The 19,841-nt window shown below is 33.5% G+C and overlaps 1 protein-coding gene across 1 annotated transcript in view; it reads left to right on the top strand.

Annotated features, from left to right (window-relative positions):
* The window catches only part of LOC134704886 (uncharacterized), a 158,710-nt gene that overhangs the window by 65,635 nt on the left and 73,234 nt on the right, over positions 1 to 19,841 (top strand). Inside the window, exons 48-67 of the mRNA XM_063563671.1 lie at positions 105 to 295; positions 1,484 to 1,586; positions 2,108 to 2,536; positions 2,869 to 3,438; positions 4,173 to 4,430; positions 5,033 to 5,191; positions 5,767 to 5,930; positions 8,390 to 8,596; positions 8,968 to 9,225; positions 9,665 to 9,983; positions 11,280 to 11,663; positions 11,921 to 12,180; positions 12,605 to 13,103; positions 13,504 to 13,613; positions 14,014 to 14,172; positions 14,699 to 14,819; positions 15,311 to 16,310; positions 17,931 to 18,156; positions 18,516 to 18,735; positions 19,595 to 19,717. Coding sequence (XP_063419741.1) covers positions 105 to 295; positions 1,484 to 1,586; positions 2,108 to 2,536; positions 2,869 to 3,438; positions 4,173 to 4,430; positions 5,033 to 5,191; positions 5,767 to 5,930; positions 8,390 to 8,596; positions 8,968 to 9,225; positions 9,665 to 9,983; positions 11,280 to 11,663; positions 11,921 to 12,180; positions 12,605 to 13,103; positions 13,504 to 13,613; positions 14,014 to 14,172; positions 14,699 to 14,819; positions 15,311 to 16,310; positions 17,931 to 18,156; positions 18,516 to 18,735; positions 19,595 to 19,717 — 5,760 coding nt within the window. The remainder of the gene's footprint in view (positions 1 to 104; positions 296 to 1,483; positions 1,587 to 2,107; positions 2,537 to 2,868; positions 3,439 to 4,172; positions 4,431 to 5,032; positions 5,192 to 5,766; positions 5,931 to 8,389; positions 8,597 to 8,967; positions 9,226 to 9,664; positions 9,984 to 11,279; positions 11,664 to 11,920; positions 12,181 to 12,604; positions 13,104 to 13,503; positions 13,614 to 14,013; positions 14,173 to 14,698; positions 14,820 to 15,310; positions 16,311 to 17,930; positions 18,157 to 18,515; positions 18,736 to 19,594; positions 19,718 to 19,841) is intronic.

The raw sequence follows: 19,841 nt of genomic DNA, 5'->3' as shown, positions 1-19,841 counted from the left end.
TGTATACTTGTAGATTAATATTATGTTATATTAACCTTTGTTTTCTTATTATAACTCAATGGATTTCAATGAAACTTTGAGAGAAATTTTGTTCTTTATTTCAGGCCATTTTGAAGTGATGGACAATGTTACTGTTAATGCCTATTGTAGCCTAACAATTGACCACTATCAGCCCACAACTAATATGATTGATCACCTAGATATAAAAACATTTGGAGAAGTGAATGTGCTGACAGACAGCGAGGCGTTAACAACATTACAGGGAACCACTCTTACAGTCAGAAGTGGATCTAAGGTAATAGCTCATATGCTCTATAAAAGTAAAGAAAGGTGGCATAATAAAAAAGGGTATTTACATTTAAAGGAGAAAACATTTATTTGTGGTGATTTAATACTAGATTTCCACTGGATTTAAAAAAATGTAGAATGTTACCGTTTTTTCTGGGTTCCTTGCTTTTAAAAACAATGAACAGGAAAGAAAATATACAGTTCTTCAGCAGTAAAGGTTTTTATGTATAAGGTTAAATTGCTGGTTTTCAAATGCAAGAAAATTGGACCAGAAAATAAAGTTACTTTAAAATCACATATGGTTTCCCCCTTAAAAATCCAATTGATAAATAAAAAAAACCAACAAAAAAACATGATAATTGTTTTAGGTTAGGATTTTTAACTCGATTTTTGTGACAAAAATGTCTGTTATTGATTTGGGGATGTACAGTGGGTGGCCAGGCAGCCGGGCGGGCGGCAACCAAATATTGTCCGTGAATTTACCTATGAACCGTTCAACCAAAGCTTTTCAAATTTTAATATGTTGTTACAGACAACAAAATGAAGGTCAAGTTCAATAATGACAATTTTGACTTTTACCGTTCAAGAGTTATGGTTCTTGAAAGATTGAAAAATGGCATTTCCAGTCGTGTCCGTGCATTTACCCATGAACTGTTCAACCAAAGCTTCCCAAATTTTAATATGTTGTTACTGATGACAAAATGGAGGTCAGGTTCAATAATGACGATTTTGACTTTTACCGTTCAGGAGTTATGGTTCTTCAAAGATTGAAAAAAGACATTTCCAGTCGTGTCCGTGCATTTACGCATAAACTGTTCAACCAAAGCTTCCCAAATTTTAATATGTTGTTACTGATGACAAAATGGAGGTCAAGTTCAATAAAGACGATTTTGACTTTTACTGTTCAGGAGTTATGGTTCTTGAAAGATTGAAAAATGGCTTTTCCAGTTGTGTCCGTGCATTTACTCATGAACCATTCAACCTAAGCTTTTTAAATTTTAATATGTTGATACTGATGACAAAATGGAGGTCGAATTTGATATTGACGATTTTTACTTTATGGTTCATCAGTTATGGTTCTTGTGATATTGGCAGGATACAAATAAATGTTAATAAATCCAGTTTGCTGTCATTGTGACAGCCTCTTGTTGTTTTTGTATTTTTGTATAATTAAACTTGTTTTATTATCTTCCAGCTATTCTCCAATGATCTGAAATTAACGTACACCAACATTACAATAGAACCGTATGGTGAGCTGACAGTAGATGAGGGGGTACCAGAGTTTGAAAGAGAAATAGGTTGGTGTTGATGACATTATTGTACTGTATTACATGTATAGTGAAGTTGTATTATAATTGGTTTCAGTTTACAAGCTATATTGTTCATCAAATTATTTATATCCATTGAAACTAATAGAAATGGTGAGACAACAAAGAGACAACAACCAAACCAAAAATTAGAAAACAATCTAATGTTTCTTTGGGTATGAATTATTTTAATATTGCGTTTAAAATATTTTACATAACTAACACAGTCTCTCTTTGGTATCATCACTCACTTTTTTTTGTTCACTGATTTTTTTTGAATTTTTTTTTGCACAGTTTAATGGAGAGGGCATCTCATGTTACATTGATGTAGATCTTAAAGTTGCTATTAGAATACACACTTTGTACAGAATAAAATCACGAAGCATTTTGAAAAATATTCAATCATAAAGATATATAGTCCAGTCTGGTAGTTTCATTTTCAGAGTGTTCCTTAAGAAACAAAAAATAATCAATACTTTTGTATTTTTAATAAACAAGATGATAATTTTCAGGAATTGGTAAAGGCTCCTCTAGCACAGCTGGAAGTTCTGGTGGTGGCCATGGTGGTAATGGAGGTCAAGGTCAAGGTCAGAATACAGTTGGTGCAGGTCATGGGTCATATCTACAACCAACAACCTTTGGAAAGGATGGTGGACATTCCATGTTCCCTCACATAGGTGGTAGGGGAGGTGGTAGACTAGAGGTAAAAGTCAGCCATACTTTAACTATGGATGGGTTTCTCACTGCTAAGGGAGGTAACTGGAAGTCTTACAGAGCTGGTGGTGGAAGTGGCGGCAGTATCTTCATCAACACATGGACTATAGATGGAGATGGAACCATTGACTCTTCAGGAGGGAATGGCTATGATGGTAGTCAGGTTAATGGCGGAGGAGGAGGAGGCGGTCGTGTTGCACTGTACTATGTGTATGATTTCTTTGTTGGTAAGTAACTTTTTAATTGGTGCAGGAAATGAATTCTATTATATCAAATGTTACAACAGAGAAGGGATATAGCATCTATTTCATTGGCAAATTTAACAAAATATTAAAAAAAAACCTTTATAAAGTGTGATAAATATTTTTCTTTATAATCTCAAGGAAGATATGAATGTGACCTCAGAATTTTAACTCTGTTCAGTTGTTCTCTGTCTGATTTACTACTGTTATTTCCTGATAAATTTTTCTTGATGAAAATGTATACCTATTGTACTGAAATTCTTTTATACATCTGCCTTTCATTTCGTCTATTCATTATATTTTTGATCAATCCATAGGCACATTTAAGTCAGTTGGTGGGACAAGTGGTAGTGGAGGGGAAAATGGTGGACCTGGTACTATATATGTTCACAAACTACCAATAGAAAACCAAGACATGACCAAATTTGTCTCCAACAGGACTCTCTTTGTGGACAACCATGGCAGAGGTCCTAAAAACCCATTAAGAAACCTGACAGAAGTGTACAACAACTTCACACAAGGTGGTGGTGTGGCTTGGATTATTCCAGTGAAATACCCTGACTTTGTTATAGAGACCAAGAATGACACACAAATTGTTCTGGAAGAACTTCAGATCTATCGTCAGGCCCAGCTTGCTGTAGTGAAACCATCAAACACAAAGTCTAGGATAGATCTACTTGTAGAGGCTATTGATGGAGACAGGACAGGTCACGTCCACATAGGATACAACCAATCCTTATATATAGGTACTGGAAAACTTCCCAATGATTTATCTGTTTATCATGGAGGGGAGGTAACTCTACAAGGTGAACTGAGAGTGGCAGGAGTCGATGTCATGATAGAAGGAGTAATGAAAAATGTAGAAAACCTAACTGTCGTTGATGAAGGTAAACTATATCATTCTGTTATCAATTTTATCTGATCTTACAAGAAGTGCTTGACATCTCTTACTGTATAGGGGGTCATATTCGTGTGGTGTAAATAGATAGTACAATATTGCTAAAATAAATTCCCTCAATTTTATTGTGCATATGCAAAGGTATTGATAAAAATTTTGAATTTGCAAAATGATTACCGCCAAAATGATTCACATACCTTATTCAATGAAAATCAGTAAATTTAACACACAAGAAAATAATCCACTGTATGGTATAATACTGTAAACTATGAAATTAATTGTCAATTTCACAAACAAGAGACAAAGAAATAGTTTCATCAGTCTTTTCTCAGGTACTACTGGGCAGAATGATTTTAGTTTTGGTCAGCAGTTTGACAGTAAAGTGGTAATATTTTCATTCTGACACCTACTTTGAACTTTCAATAAATTGAATGAACTTTTATATTTTGTCACATATTTTCCAGTACTATAATCGTGTTATAGCTTTTTTGTGCTGATGTTGAGTAATGAAATCACCAATCAATCTCAAGTACTATTGGACATAATAACCAAATTTTTGGTCTGCAGCTTAACAGTGATTACTCGTAAAGTGTTAGTATATTTTTCAAGTCTCTAAAACATCAACTGCTTGATTTCTGATAATTTCCCTATGACTGATTATCAATTTTACAGTAGGGAAGAGATATAAAATGCTTGTTATTCTATATTTCAATGTTACTTCAGGTATACTGAGAATTAATGAAATGTGGGACACATCTAACAAGAGAGTTGATGAAATCATATTTAAAGCATTTAACATCCGAAATCGTGGCTACATGTACATGAACAATAACTTGGAAAAGCATATCCTGACTGGAGAGGAGCTTAGGGTCTATCCTGGTGGATTACTTAATGCTAAAAACCTTCAGATAAATGCACATACAGTCACCATAGATGTCATGGGTGAAGTAAGGGCAGATAATAATGGATACTGTGATGGAGGTTTGTACATAATACAAAAATTGATGTCATGGGTGAATCCAGGAGTTTTTAAAGATGTGTAATTCTATATATAACTGATTTTTTACTATTTTAAATATAATTTTATATTTGGATGATTTCAGACATTAAAGTCATATAAATCCTGGAATACATGATATATTTGATTTTTTGGGCAATTAAAAGTATGCCCCTAACGTCCCCTGGATTTGCTGCTGTTACTTCAAAATCTGTAATTATAGATGTCATGGGTGAAGTAAGGGCAGATGATAATGTATACTGTGATGGAGGCTAGTACACACTCTTTAAGTATTGATTTCATGGGTGAACACGGTGAAGTAAGGGGATGTTATATCAGATACTATGATTAAGTAAAATACTTATATCAATCATAATTAAAGCTATGTCAGATTATGTATTTTGAGATGGAAGCTTGCATACTGAATGTGAATATTAATGACTTTGTATAGGTGAGGACAGATTGCAGCTATTTTAACTATATATTTCATCAGTGATTTTGGTGTGTTTTCTCACAATATTTTTCACTTGATAACTTCCATTTCTAAAAGCTTTATGATATGAAATTTAACTTTTGTACATTTTAGGAGCTGGACAAGGCACTAACTACACATCCACATATACCTATGGTACAGGTGCTAGCTATGGTGGTGAAGGAGGGGCAGGTAACTCTGACAGATCAGCTCCCTATGCTTATGGATCATTTAATCGTCCTGCTTTGTTTGGGAGCAGTGGTGGTCACTCAGGTAAAAAAAAATCTTTTTCTCTGTACCTTTTCCTGCTGTTTGAGAAATATGAAGTCATAGGGTTTATCAAGCATAAGGGTTTTATATGTTAATCAATTTGTGGATTGACTTTCATCTGGACAACTCACAGAACCAATAGTTTGGAAAGCGAATATTATATACATGTAGTACATTTGGAGCTATATATATTAAACCAAAATCATAAAATAATGGTCTGATATTAATTTCATGTTATTTAGACCTTTAGTAGAACCTTAAAAAAGGAACTCTAATTTAAAAATTATCTCCCCTTGTAATATAAACTTTGCCATCCTGAAACTTTATTATCTAAGATTTTCTGATGTGGTTAATCTATCAACTTTTTTATTTGTGGCTGTGGAAAGTCTGAAATCAAATTAAAAGTTGATAGTTAACCATATCAGAAACACTTCAAGAAGTTTCAAGGTGCCAAAGTTTATATTACAAGGGAAGATAATTAACAAGAAAAGACTAGCCAAATCCATTTCAGGTCAAATTTTATGCAGTTTAATATATTTGTATGATGTTTTAAGAGTGAAGGTTTCTGTTTTATTAAGGTGGTTGTGGTGGTGGAATTATCTATCTCAATCTGACATCAGAAGCTAAAGTGGATGGAACACTGAGTTCTAATGGACAGGCAGGGTCAAGTACACAGGGTGGTGGATCAGGGGGTAGTATTCTGGTCACTACACAATTGTTTGATGGAACTGGCTCTATTGAGGTATGAAATTGTATTAAGCAGATAATTAATAAGCAATTGTATCCATACAAACTTTTAAAAAGATAAACTATACTCATGTCAAACATTTTTTTTGTGTAAATGATATATGTTTAAATTTCCTGACAATGAATTATATGTAAATTATATCAAAATTTAACTGTCAGAGATAAAAAAAAATATTGTATTGCATGATATGCAGATTTTTTTTTATGAATCTTTAGACCTCCTCTCTAATGAGACATCATCAAGGGAGATAATTCTTGAATTTACAGAAAAGTATGGCATCTACCTCAGGCATAGATTACCTAAGTTGTATTTGGCAAAACCTTTAGGAACTTTGGTCATCAATGCTCTTCAACTTTGTACTGTATTTGGCCTTCTTAACTTTTTTGGATTCAAGCGTCACTGATGAGTCTTTTGTAGACGAAACGCGCGTCTGGCATATACTAAATTTAGTCCTGGTATCTATGATGAGTTTATTTATGGACCAGTTGTGGTTCATAGGAGTAAGGAAAGACCACATGTCAAAATAATAATAATCTAAGACATTTCAAAGATGGAAAAATTAGGTCAAGTCTTTTTATTATTGAGAAGCATTTTGATTGATTTAAAAAAAATATATCAGTTATGGTGGCTTGAAAAAACACTGGTACCACTCAGATTACGATTCTACCTTGACAGGTAAGTTTGTATCTAGCCTATAAAATACTTATTTAGCCTTGAGAATTGAAAGGTCAGTTTATCCCATTCATACAAAAGAAGTTTACCTATGAGGTTCAGAATGGGGTTTACAGAATAGAGATTACATGTAATAGCAACAAAAAATAAAAGAGAATATAGAAAATGAATATCAAAATAAAGAAAAGAGAATAATTTACTGCATTGCAAAAGTATAAAGAATAACTGTGCAAAATAAAGGGTTACTTAGGTAACTGTAATGCAATACTGATAATATAATCATGATCAATGTACATAATTGATAAATAATCTTGTAACAGAAAGACTAAATTGGAAAATCATTTTCATGAGAATTTTACAGAATGAGTTTTTTCAAGGCTATTAAAAGAAAATGCCCTAAAACTTTAAAGAATACAGATATTAAAAAAACCCATTCAGGTCCTCATGTTATTTACATTGTCAAAATATAGGCCACACCATTGTTATTCCAAGAGTAATCTAGACATCTAGTGAAACTGGTTTTTAACTAAAGATCTAGTCAAACTGGTTTGGTATAACTGACAGTTTGCTCCTGCCCTAGATGTCTATTTCACAGTGACCTTATGTGTTTGTGCTTAGAGTACATTGTACTGTCATATTTATTGATTTTTTGTTGGGACATGACCTAAACATGCAAAACAGTGGCTTGAGATTTAAATTTAAAAGGAATCAATAAAATCTTAGAAAGTTTATTCTATATGAACTTATTTTAGTATAATAAATTAATATTTGGAATTTTATATCCTGATTGATGATTTTTTTTGGGACCAAGATGTTTTCTTCATTCTAATTCACATATAATTATTCAACCTTCAATTCACATTAAAAGATAAAAAAAAATTTCAGCTCTCTTTTAAAATATTTTGCAACTAAATTTAATAATCCGTTAGAATTTGGTGTAAACAAAAAACAAGAGAACCTGCAAGCATAGCCTATTTCTATTAAGTCAAGCCGATAGTTTTTTTTTATCTGAAAAGAAAACTAACACGTAAAAAAAAGGGCAAAGTAACCCCTAAAATTCAACATTAACATATTTTAAACAATTGAATCAAGATGCACATAGTTTAAGCATTGGGCAGAATATAGGGTTCTTTTGTACTTTAACAATATCACCATAACAATAAAGTGACCTTAATGTTGGACAAGGTAAATGGCATGAAGCCAATTTTACCAACTTCTTTTGTATGAATGGGATAAACTGACCTTTCAATTCTCAAGGCTAAATAAGTATTTTATAGGCTAGATACAAACTTACCTGTCAAGGTAGAATTGTAATCTGAGTGGTACCGGTGTTTTTCAAGTCACCATAATAGAAATTTTCAAAATATTTATCTGAATTTATACATATAAAATATAATAAACAGATCTGAATAATATTTTATGTCCCATTTATGGGCATTATGTTTTCTGATCTGTTGAAGTCCAATTAACTTGAAACTTAGTACACATGTTCCCTATGATATGATCTTTCTAATTTTAATACCAAACAAGAGATTTTCCCACACTTTCACTGTCCACTGAACATAGAAAATGATAGTGCAGATGGGGTATCCGTGTACTTGGGAAAATGATAGTGTGGATGGGGCATCTGTGTACTGGGGAAACATTTTTGTTCTTGTTCCTGCTGCAACCACAGAAAATACCAGACGTTCATTTTTTACAGTGACATATAAATAATTAACTATGAATATTTTATTGTTGTATTTATGTTCCTTTACAAATATTTTGTATAATAATTACAGGTGACTGGAGGGGCTGGCTATAATGGTGGTGGTGGAGGTAGAATGTCTATTATATATACCAAAAATCATTACATTGGTGATTTATTGTCACTTGGTGGTACAGCTAGCTCTGGGGAGATTGGAGCTGCTGGGACAGTATACCTCAGGAATATTGGAACATCCCCTTCAGCAAATAAACTACAGATATATAACCAGAAAGGAAATGGGGTAAGTTTGTGTGAAAATCGTTTTTCAGGGGTTGTACTGGTAGCTATATATATAGAGTTGAGTAGATTTCAAGGGTGATGGTACATTTTACCTTGGATATATTTGTACATTACATTAGGAAAATACATTAGGAAAATAGGTAAATGGGAAGTTTTTAAGCTAAAGAAATGTGAAATGTAGTCAATTCTTACTTAACTTATGGTTATCAGATAAACTTAAGTGGTATAAAGTGAAGCCAGTTTAATATATTTTGATAGATTGGAATTAAGCCATGGAAGCCATTTGTAGCATCTTGTTTGAAAATCAACTTATATATTTATAGAGCCAAATAAGTTAAATTAATTCAGCAACATTATATGCTTACTTTACAGAACCGTAAGACAAAGATTACTATCCCAGATGACAAGATAGAGGAACATGAGTTAGACACTTTAGATCTAGGAACCTATGCTGAGGTTGGACTGATGGCCACAGACAATGATGGATACAGGACTGATGGGGCCAGAAAGCTAACACTGACCACTGTGGCTGGTGACCACACTGCTGGTGTCCATGTAGAAGAAAACATGTGGCTTAATATTGACTTTAATTCTACAGCAGTTTTATCATTCGATGTTACTTTATATGAGGTATAGTTAGATTATTGCTTCATAATAGAAATACAAGATATAGAGTTAACAAAAGTAATCTGATGTTACTCTGTACATATATCATTAAAATCCTGTATATTTTTAGGTCTTTCTTTAATGCAATTTGCCTTGACTGAACCTAATCAGGAATCATGACTGTATTTACTTTAAAGTGATTGGGTGTTTACTTGTTACTAGGTTAAATAACTAAAGCATATACAATACATTCTTATTGTCATTTTACCTCTTTGGTTTTTTTGTTACAGTGCTCACCATTAGCGCTGCATGTTTAAGGTTAGATTCTTATCCAAGACCATTAAATCTTGAGAGTTGGAATTATTTCAGTGATTGTATTTTGTAAAAATGACCATTGAATGCAATCTTATGTATGTAACAGCCAATTACAGTTATACAAACTATTTTTTTGTTATTATCACAGGAAGGAACAGTTAATTTACCATTTGACACATATCTGAAGGACTGTAGAATAACCCTTTATGGTGGACTGTTGAAAGGTGTTGAAACACTGAACATATCTTTGGACGGTTCCTTCACGGTGTATCCTCCTGTCAAACATAATTCCACTAGTACAACCGAGGAGAGCTCATTCTCAATGAACAGTATAACCATACTGGATGGGGGTCTGTTTGAGTACAAAGGTGATGCTAGTAACAATAATAAGCTGAATATCATGTTAGATGGAAGTCTTCATATAAGAGGAGGAGGAATATTCAAGGTCAACAACTTAAACCTGGAAGGTATGTTTTGTTGAAAAGATTTTATTATTATTATGGGTAATTTGAGACCATCCATCATGTTCGTTTGCAGTTTAAAAATTATGGACAATGATTTATGTGTTGATGTTTGGCCTTGTTTGTACTTCGGTTTTTTTCCCCTCAGGAGTCAAGTACTTTAGACAGGTCTGTTGTACTGTCCATTTGTATGCCCCACCTACGAAAGTAGAGGGGCATTATGTTTTCTGGTCTGTGGTTCCGTTTGTTTGTTCTTCTGTCCGTTCATCCACCCATCTGTCCCGCTTCAACTTGTACACATGTTTCCTATGATATGATCTTTCTTACTTAAATGTCTATTAGATTTTTTAACCCCTAAATCACGGTCCACTGAACATAGAAAATAAAATTGCAAGTTTCAGATTAAAGTTTTTGATGAAGTTGAAGTCCAATCAACTTGCAACTTAGTACACATTTTTTCTTTGATATAATCTTTCTAATTTGAATGCCAAATTAGATTTTGACCTTAATTTCACTGTCCACTGAACATAGAAAAATGATGGTGCGAGTGGGGCACTTGTGTACTATGAACACATTCTTGTTTTTTTTTTTAATTCCCATTCTCTTAAATTACAATGTATTATTCTGACAGTCTAGTGTATTTTAGAGGTGCCTTGCTCATCTCGCAAAAGTTATGTGTAAGCTATGTTCCCTTTCATAGTATCTTTTGGCTTTGCTTGTTTCATTTGTATTTCCTGAACTTTCTCAACAACCACGGCTCTGAAACTTATGTATCAGTTCAACCCAGAATTGCTCAGGTCAATCTTGGATAAGGCCTAATATAAAATGTTGTTTGTTTCCCCAATCCCGACCAACCCTGCAAAAACTCATAAAATTTTATTGTCAAACTAAGTGAAATATTATTTTATTCATTTCCGATATCAGGCTTGCCAAACAAGCCAATATTGTTCCAGCTTTTTGGATAAATAAAATTATTTCCCTACCTACCTTCCCACACCTGACTTGACAGAGTCAAGATTGGGGAAAAAAACAATATAACATTTTTGGCCAAAATTGAAAGCTAATTAAGTCAAGTGAAGAAAATCTTTTTCATCTGAGCAATATTGAGTTCAAATAGACCCAGATAAATTCAAATTAAATGACAAAGTTCAAGAAAATTTCATAAATGATTATCATATTTAATAACCACAAGTTAGAGTCAAATTTTTTTGTTATGGCTATACCTGTAAAGATCTAAGTGACGATTGTTCTACTGAAATAATTTTATGTCTGTTAACTCTTATGTGACGTCTTTCTTTTTAGCTGTTAATGTGACAATAGACACAGAAGGGTTGATAGATGCCACAGGGCGGGGATGGAGTCCAGGTCAAGGAACAGGGCCAGGTATTGCAAGCTCTGATGGTGGTTCTGGTGGCACTCATGGTGGCTTAGGAGGACATGGAAATGGGATCACTGCCACAGGTCAGTCCTACAGTAATGTACAGAGACCAACAGACTATGGAAGTGGAGGGTCTATTGGTACTGGTACCTCCAGTGGAGGAGAAGGAGGAGGAATAGTCTACCTCAAAGCCTTCCACAACATGGAGGTAGATGGTGATATTAAGGTTGATGGTAACACAGCAGAAACTCCTACATCAGGAGGAGGATCTGGTGGCAGTTTGATACTGGACACTCAACACTTTACAGGTATGTTATAGTTTGATCGAATATACATGAATATATATCTCAGTTTAAATGATTTGTAATTTGGTAAATGATGAATTTTCCTGAGGACCTCAAATAACTTTTGCCTACTGTTAAAAGGTTGTTATTTTGAAAATGCATAATTAAATCTGAATTGACTAATTTTTGGGAGAATTGTACAATTTTTCCATCTTTGTTTGCAAATATATAAAAATGTATTGCTAGATAATAAAATTGTTTTCATGACTTTTACCAATCAGGTACAGGAACAATATCAGCTAATGGGGGAGATGGGGCTGTAGTTGCCCACTGTAGTAAACATGACATAGAACGTCGATGTCTGGAGTGTGAGTCTAGGTATTTCTGGGTAGGATATAACTGTGTTTCATCATGCCAAGAAACAAATAACCACTGCTGTTATATTGATAATGTCCATCATATATGCCGCGGATATAGTGGTTATGATTTATCACACTGTTACAGAGGATATTGTAAAGGAGAAACTAATGTACAGACTATAGTAAGTTATGCTTCAAAACAAGTTCTGTAAACTTTTATTAGATTTTGATAAATGGATATAGGGGAGTTGGCATATACACCAATGAAAAGGCACGCAAAGACCCTCACTAAAAAGTTAACAAGAAAAACCAAAAAATACCCAAAAAAAACAAAAAAAAATCAAATGGCATCTACAGGTCAACATACATTGCATTGAAAGAACCAAAAGGGAAAGGCAATACAAATGTGATTTTTACCTTCCTTCTATATGATAAAGCTTGTATTGAATATTTAAGATTAGTTAAAAAAAAAGAAAAAAGCAAATTTTTTACTGATGCGATATGGAGATTTATATGACAATGTTATTTGTAGATAGTATAGTATTCATTTCTTTTTTCGTAAATAAATGTAAATTGTATAGTACAATTATATAAACTTTGATTCAGGCTGTTGGAGGAGGAGGTGGAGGGGGTAGAGTAGCTGTATTTGTTAACGCCACCAACACTTACAGAGGTACATACAACACCTATGGTGGGAGGAGTTATGCAGAACAAGGTGGATCTGGAACAGTTTTCGTAAAGGCACCTGACTCAGACACAGGACTGACAGAGACGTCACTTTATATAGACAATAGAGACTATAAACCTAAGTCAACCTATGTTACTGATAAATCTATGGACACAGGAAAGACCTATATTGTAACTACTGCTGAAGATTCCATAGATCCAATCAAATTTGACCATGTGCACATCAACTCTGCAGCTCATCTGGTATTCCTCAACACCTCATCTAACGCACCTAATGTTACCATTGGCTATCTACATGGTGACAAGACTGGAATGCTACATGTGACCAAAGAACAACCAATCACTGTTCTAGACAATAATTCTCCATTCCCATCTTCTTTCAGGATTTATGAGAGTGCAGAGTTCAATATGCCACAAGGTAATTATTAGTAAGCTCTTTTATTAATTGAAAATTTCCAAAGATATAGATATAAAGGTTATAGGTTATTAAAGTCTTGCTTTTATGTTTCAGGATATAACTTTATATATTTTAAAAGCTATGCCTCTGAAAAAGGAGGTCTTCATGTTGCTTGATGCTGTAATTTCAACTTTCTTTTGGTAAAACTTTATAATTTTATTATTTTTGTTGTATTTCTAATATTTTTCCAATTTAATGTTGATTTGAATTAAAATTTGTTAAAAAAAGTGTATATTCAGTATTGGTTTATATCTGTATCTGTGGAATTTTTAAAAACAGAATATGAAATAAATATTTACCTGTTATTGTTTCGGTAAATATGTGGTTTCCTTGACTTTTGAATAAATGATTTTATTTTCAGCTGTGTATTTGATTGGATTAGAATATAAAACAATTTACATAGATGGAGTCCTTACAGGAGCTAATGAACTTGTTATTGGACAAGGTGTGAATTTCCTCATTGGAGAAAAGGTAACTTTAAAGATACATTACAAGTTGTTGAAGTATGTTGAAGTATCATTTTTGTGAAGTTAATTTCTGGTGTTTTTTTTTTTCAATTGAAAATTGATGTAAAATGATTTCATCTTGACAATTTTAAATGAGCAAAAATATTGTATCAAAGGATATAATATTTAAGGAACACTAAATATTAGACATAATATATCTCATGATAGTCAAGGTAATTAAACCACCTGTGTAGTATTTGAAAAAACAATATTTTGGAAATGAAATTTTCATTCTTTAAAAGTACATCATTCTTATTTTCATAAAGGTCTGTGTCATAACTGTAAAAGATGTGCTAAAATGAACTGAATCATTGAATAAAACAAATTAGAAACATTTTTTTATGTTTCTTTGTCTTATGTTTTAGAGCCATACCATAGGACAGTCTGACAGAGAATTTATATTTGATACGCTGGAGATAAAAGCTGATGGTAAAGTGTCATCTACATATGTTAATGAACATGAGTTGTCCCTAAGTCTCACACTCAACACTTTACTCAGAATCCATGCTGGAGGCAAAATACAGGTGTGTATATTTACAGAAAATTTGTTCTTGTATAGTGCTTTAGCATATTTGATTTCAGCAATTTGTTCTCATCCTGAAAGATAGATGTATGCTTATAACATTACCAGTTATAGTCGCGAACAATTTACAAATGTGTAGTAATAAATATAGCAGACCATGGAAATTATATAAACCAAAATTGATAGTCATGCGTTGAAGTTGAAAAAAAGTTGTTGTAATTTAATTTATTGAGAATTAATAAAAGATAATGAGTTCCTGAATGTCTTGCTTTTATAGAGCACTAGCTAGAAGATTGGAAATATTTTGATTTGAATATTTTACTGGATGTGTATTGAAAGGGAATTTGTAAGGTCTTTTTGTAAATTGGAGAACCAGTACAATATGATAAGATTTTGATATTAAGTAGCATTTTATATCAGTTCAATAGTTGCTAAAACTTGTTCTTCTACAATCTGTTCAATAGGAGTACATGTAGATGTAATCTTATTGTTAATACTGTTTTCTATATCATATTGAAATATTTAAGGCTCCATGGTTAGAAGTAACAGCCAAACAAGTACAGATTGATGTTGCAGGAGTGATAGATTCCAGTGGTGAAGCACCAACAGATCTGGTAGAGCAAGATGCTCAAGATAAACCAGATGGAGGTTAGTAAAGAAAATAAAATTATGTTTTTATTGGGGATTTATGTATTTTCAAGGGGACAGACCCAGATGGATCTTGTTACCAGGAAGCTCATGATAAACCAGTGTAATGGGTTAAAAGGAATGTTATGTTATGACGGGTTAATACCAATAGAAAAGTGTGGACATATCTTGTGTATGTTATAAATTAGCTAGATAAGTACTTACATAGCAAAGTTGGGAGAGCAATGATTCTAAAAAAAATAATCAGTGACAGATGTATAGGTCCTTGAGAAGAGTAAATTTATTGACAGACATAGAAGGGGAAAGATATAACAGAGGGAAAAATGTACTCTTGGATAGACACTAAGATATCTTTTAGGAAAGGGCAGTTGTACAAGGCATGGATGAAAGATTTCCTCGCACACATAACTATCATAAAAAATTTCTATATTAACTATAATATTAGACACCAGTGTAAATATTCAGCAATGCAAATAATACATTTTTTACAGGTGGCTCTGGTGGTGGCAATGGTGCAGCTGGTGGTCAAGGAAAATTTCAGCCATTTGTTGGCCCCCCTCCAAGCTATGGTTCTATGTACACGCCCAAAGAATATGGTGGTAATGGTGGAAAAGGGGGAGGAGCCAGTACATCAGCTGATCTACAGTGTACTCCACATGGATCTTACACTGGAGGTAGAGGTGGTGGTGTAGTTGTCTTAAATGTGGCTCAAGATTTACAATTGGATGGTGAAATTCTATGTAACGGTAAATCTGGATCTGGGGGACGTGCTGGAGGAGGAGCGGGAGGAAGTATCTTTATAACAACAGGTCACATGACAGGAACTGGCATACTGTCAGTCAAAGGAGGAGATGTTACAGGAAGTTCTACTTGTCTTGGGGGAGGTGGTGCAGGAGGAAGAATAGCTGTCCATTACACTAACTACACTTACTCTGGAACAAAAGATGCTTATGGTGGAAGCGGACATGAATGTGGAGGAGCAGGCACAGTGTTGTTTAAAGATTTATCTGATAATTCTAATAGTCTACTGGTTGATAACAATCATGTATGTTCACCCCTCAAACCAAATATTAATTTTGATGAATTGTCAGACATAGGAAGAAAAGAATACAGCTTCCACACTTGGGTATTTGATCATTCTGACTGTGATCATAATGTTGGCTGTTCTCACTCCTTCAAGGAAATCACAATCCAAGGTAAAGCACACCTGGCTGTCCATAGAAGAAACATCGACACACATACACAATTCATAACAATCTACAAAACCTCCGGAGATAAGACAGGTACGTTCCATGTTGGACCTCACCAGGAACTGACTGCAGACCTACCGGAAGACAGCCCAGAACTACAGTATGGTCTCATCATATACCCAGATGGACAGATGCAGACTGCCAGAAATTTTGTTGTTAATAATATCACTGTGGAGTTGGAAGGTATACTGACTGGAGTTGAAAATCTCAGAATTGGCCCTGGTGGACATGTTATTATCAAGTAAGTATTTGTTTTTTATGTATAAATTATTGATTGAAAAAGGAAGACCCCTAAAACTTCAAGGCAGAACTTGTTATATTGTCAATACAATTGAAGATAATAAACATTTTTGTCGAGCCTGTTACGAAGTTTCCGTCAGTCACATGTCCAATTTCCTTGACCTCATTTTCATGGTTCAGTGACTACTTGAAAAAAAAGTTAAGATTTTTTGTAATGTTAAATTCTCTCTTATAAGTAATAGGATAACTATATTTGGTATGTGCATACCTTGCAAGGTCCTCTTGCCCGTCAGACAGTTTTCACTTGACCTCAACCTCATTTCATGGATCAGTGAACAAGGTTAAGTTTTGGTGGTCAAGTTCATATCTCAGATACTATAAGCAATAGGTCTAATATACTCGGTGTATGGAAGAACTGTAAGGTGTACATGTCCTACTGGCAGGTGTCATCTGACCTTGACCTCATTTTCATGGTTCAGTAGTTATAGTTAATTTTTTGTGTTTTGGTCTGTTTTTCTTATACTGTATGCAATAGGTCTTCTATATTTTGTGTATGGAATGGTTGTAAGGTGTACAGGTCTACCGGGCAGGTGTCATATGACCTTGACCTCATTTTCATGGTTCAGTGGTCAAAGTTAAGTTTTTGAGTTTTGGCCTTTTTTTCTAATACTATTTGCAATAGGTCAACTATATTTGGTGTATAGAAATATTTCATGATCTACATGTCAGTCGCGCAGGTATTTGACCTTGAACTCATTTTATACGGTTCATTGCTCAGTGTTAAGCTTTTGTGTTTTGGTCTGTTTTTCTTAACTTAAACTTTAAGCAATAAGTCAGTTTTATTTGTTGTATGGAAGAATTGTTAGCTGTACATGCCTACCTGGCATGGTTCATCTGACCTTGACCTCATTTTAACGGTTCAAAGGTCAATGTTTAGTTTTCTTGGTTTATGTTAAGTTTATGTGACAGTTGTAATAAAGCTTTATTATTAGGAGTATCAACATAATATCAATGATAAGTAAAGAAGGCGAGACATTTTAGTGTGTGCACTCTTGTCTTTTATATTGCAGAACAAAATCAACTATTTTATCTCAGCAATATTGTAATTAAAAAAAAAATGATTAAAATATTGTACTGGTTACTGGGAAATTAAAATCAACTTCAATACCTTCAATACATAATTGATAGGAGGTACCACTGGGGTTCTGTTACCCCACCCTTTACATATAATTCATATATTGCATAGGTAAAAATGCTACTTTTTCCAATTTGGTAAACGCAGCAGGGAATGCCAAGAAAGATAACAGACGAAGTTATAGGAACTTTATTGACCTAATCATATATTTCTGATAGTTTTTCCAACCTATTCATATATTTTCAAGCTCAAAAAGGTTACCTATTCCAGCAGCATGTCCTATCACCTCATACCCGTAGCCAGGGGGGTTCGGGGGGTTTTGAAAACAAATAAGCACTGTTAAAGTCAATGTTCTGTTCGAATTGTGACTGTTAAAGTCGAGTTTGTGAGTCCAACAAACCCCCCCCCCCCCTCTTGCCTTTGATAAAAAGATAAAGTTCTAATTAATACTCCTTTGAATTTTTTTTGATCTTTTTTTTTTTTTAGACCATATGGAAATGCTACAACAGGTGTAACTAAGGAGATAACCTTTACAGAGGTCATAGTTGAAGGAGGTGGTATCTTAGAGATAGATAGTGGTGGAGATGCAATGAAACTGATTGGTACAAAGATACATGTAGAAAGTGGTGGTATTATACAGGCAGACTTCCTTGATCTTGTGGTGTCCGAACTGATTGTTGATGATTCAGCACAGATACATGCTAATCATAAGGTACCTTATTGTAACAATTATTATTCTTATTGATAAAATCTGCTACAAAGATAATAGAAAGAGAGCAATTAAATTTCATTAATCTAGCCATTACAAATTGTTTTATAATTGTTAGGAATTTTGCCTTTTGTTGTTTTCATGGACAATCAAATTAATTAGAGATTATTGAAGATTTAGAAACATTTTCCTTTAATATAAATCTTTGTGAATCATTTTGTCACTAATTTTATGAAAAGTTTTAAATATATAAAACAATTTCTGTAAGAGACATTTAGTTAGCTCATTACTTGTAAGTTTTAACTTTTGTTATCAATAATTAATGTCGCACAAATTACTCTTAATAATTAATTGAATTTTAGGCGTCATCATTTGGAGGTGGCATTGGAGTGGCAGATGATAAAGCAGGAGCAGGTCATGGTGGCATGGGTGGTAAAGGCACTGTTGCAGACTCTGGTGGCTATTTTTATGGGGATGTCAAATCTCCAAGACATTTTGGTAGCAATGCCAAATACAATAAGATAGAAGTTTATGGAGGGGGTATCATTAATATTGTTGCCAGTGTATCATCTAGTATTGATGGTAAGTAAATGCTTAAAATTTATTAATTGTAATTAACTATCCTTTATCATTCAGTTTATTACGCTCCCACTTACAATTACTTTAGAATTTTAATTATCTTTTTTCATTTGAACAGGTCACCCAGACCTATTGGGTTATTTTGACAGAAGTTGTCTCCCTTTGTGTGATAGTAAGCTTTCATACTTGGTAGGATTGTTTTTCTTTGTGTTCTGTTGACCATACTATACATTCAGTTTGATTTGGCAATATAAAATGTTATTTACAGGAGTTAATTGTAGGAATATAACACCACAATAACCCTGCTGAACTCAGGACTGAAATGGTGCACCTGATGTTACTAATTCATTTATTATGACTGTAATGTGTTGCATTCTGAAATTGACATGTTTGACTTAAATACGACAACCGTTCATGCTGGTTGTTTAAACTCCTCCCTCTGAAAAATCACAGTGCCAGCCGTTTGTTTCTTTACAAACAAAAAGAGAGGTTCATGGAAGAGCCGGCACAAACGCTTTTACACTTATACTTATTGGTCATAGAAATTACCTTAATTGTCCTATTTAGAATCGAAATAATTGATGTAAACTATACTTTATTGTAGTTTTAACATAAATAGGCATTTTATTCATGTTATTTTAGCCCTCACAATCCCTCTGGCAAAAATAATCATGAATATAATGCCTTCTCATGTTAAAACTACAATAAAGTACAGCTTGCATCAATTGTTTCTTAATCATCCTTCTTTAAATTTTTATCTCCTTCATGTAAAGTGCTCACTTTGTTTTTACTGCTTATTTGTGTTTTTATTCTGATAGGTATTATTTATTCTGATAATGAGTATTACTTTGATGGAATTCAGGTACTATAAGCTGTAATGGACAGGATGGTAAATCTGGTAGTGGAGGAGCTAGTGGGGGAAGTATAAGGTTACAGACTGATGCCCTATATGGAAAAGGAAAACTTCTAGTAAATGGTGGTCAAGGTAAGGTTGAAATTTACAAAATTTTATCTTTTTTTAAACAGGACATTACATTTTATGTTGCTGTTTTTAACATAAATATAAAGAGACTTCTCATAGAAAAATTCTAGTACATTCCTTTACTAAA

The sequence above is a fragment of the Mytilus trossulus genome, chromosome 1 (assembly GCF_036588685.1).
Source record: "Mytilus trossulus isolate FHL-02 chromosome 1, PNRI_Mtr1.1.1.hap1, whole genome shotgun sequence".
Classification (NCBI taxonomy): Eukaryota; Metazoa; Mollusca; class Bivalvia; order Mytilida; family Mytilidae; genus Mytilus; species Mytilus trossulus.
The sequence above is the reverse complement of the archived record's forward strand: the minus strand, read 5'-3'. Positions and strand labels throughout refer to the sequence as shown.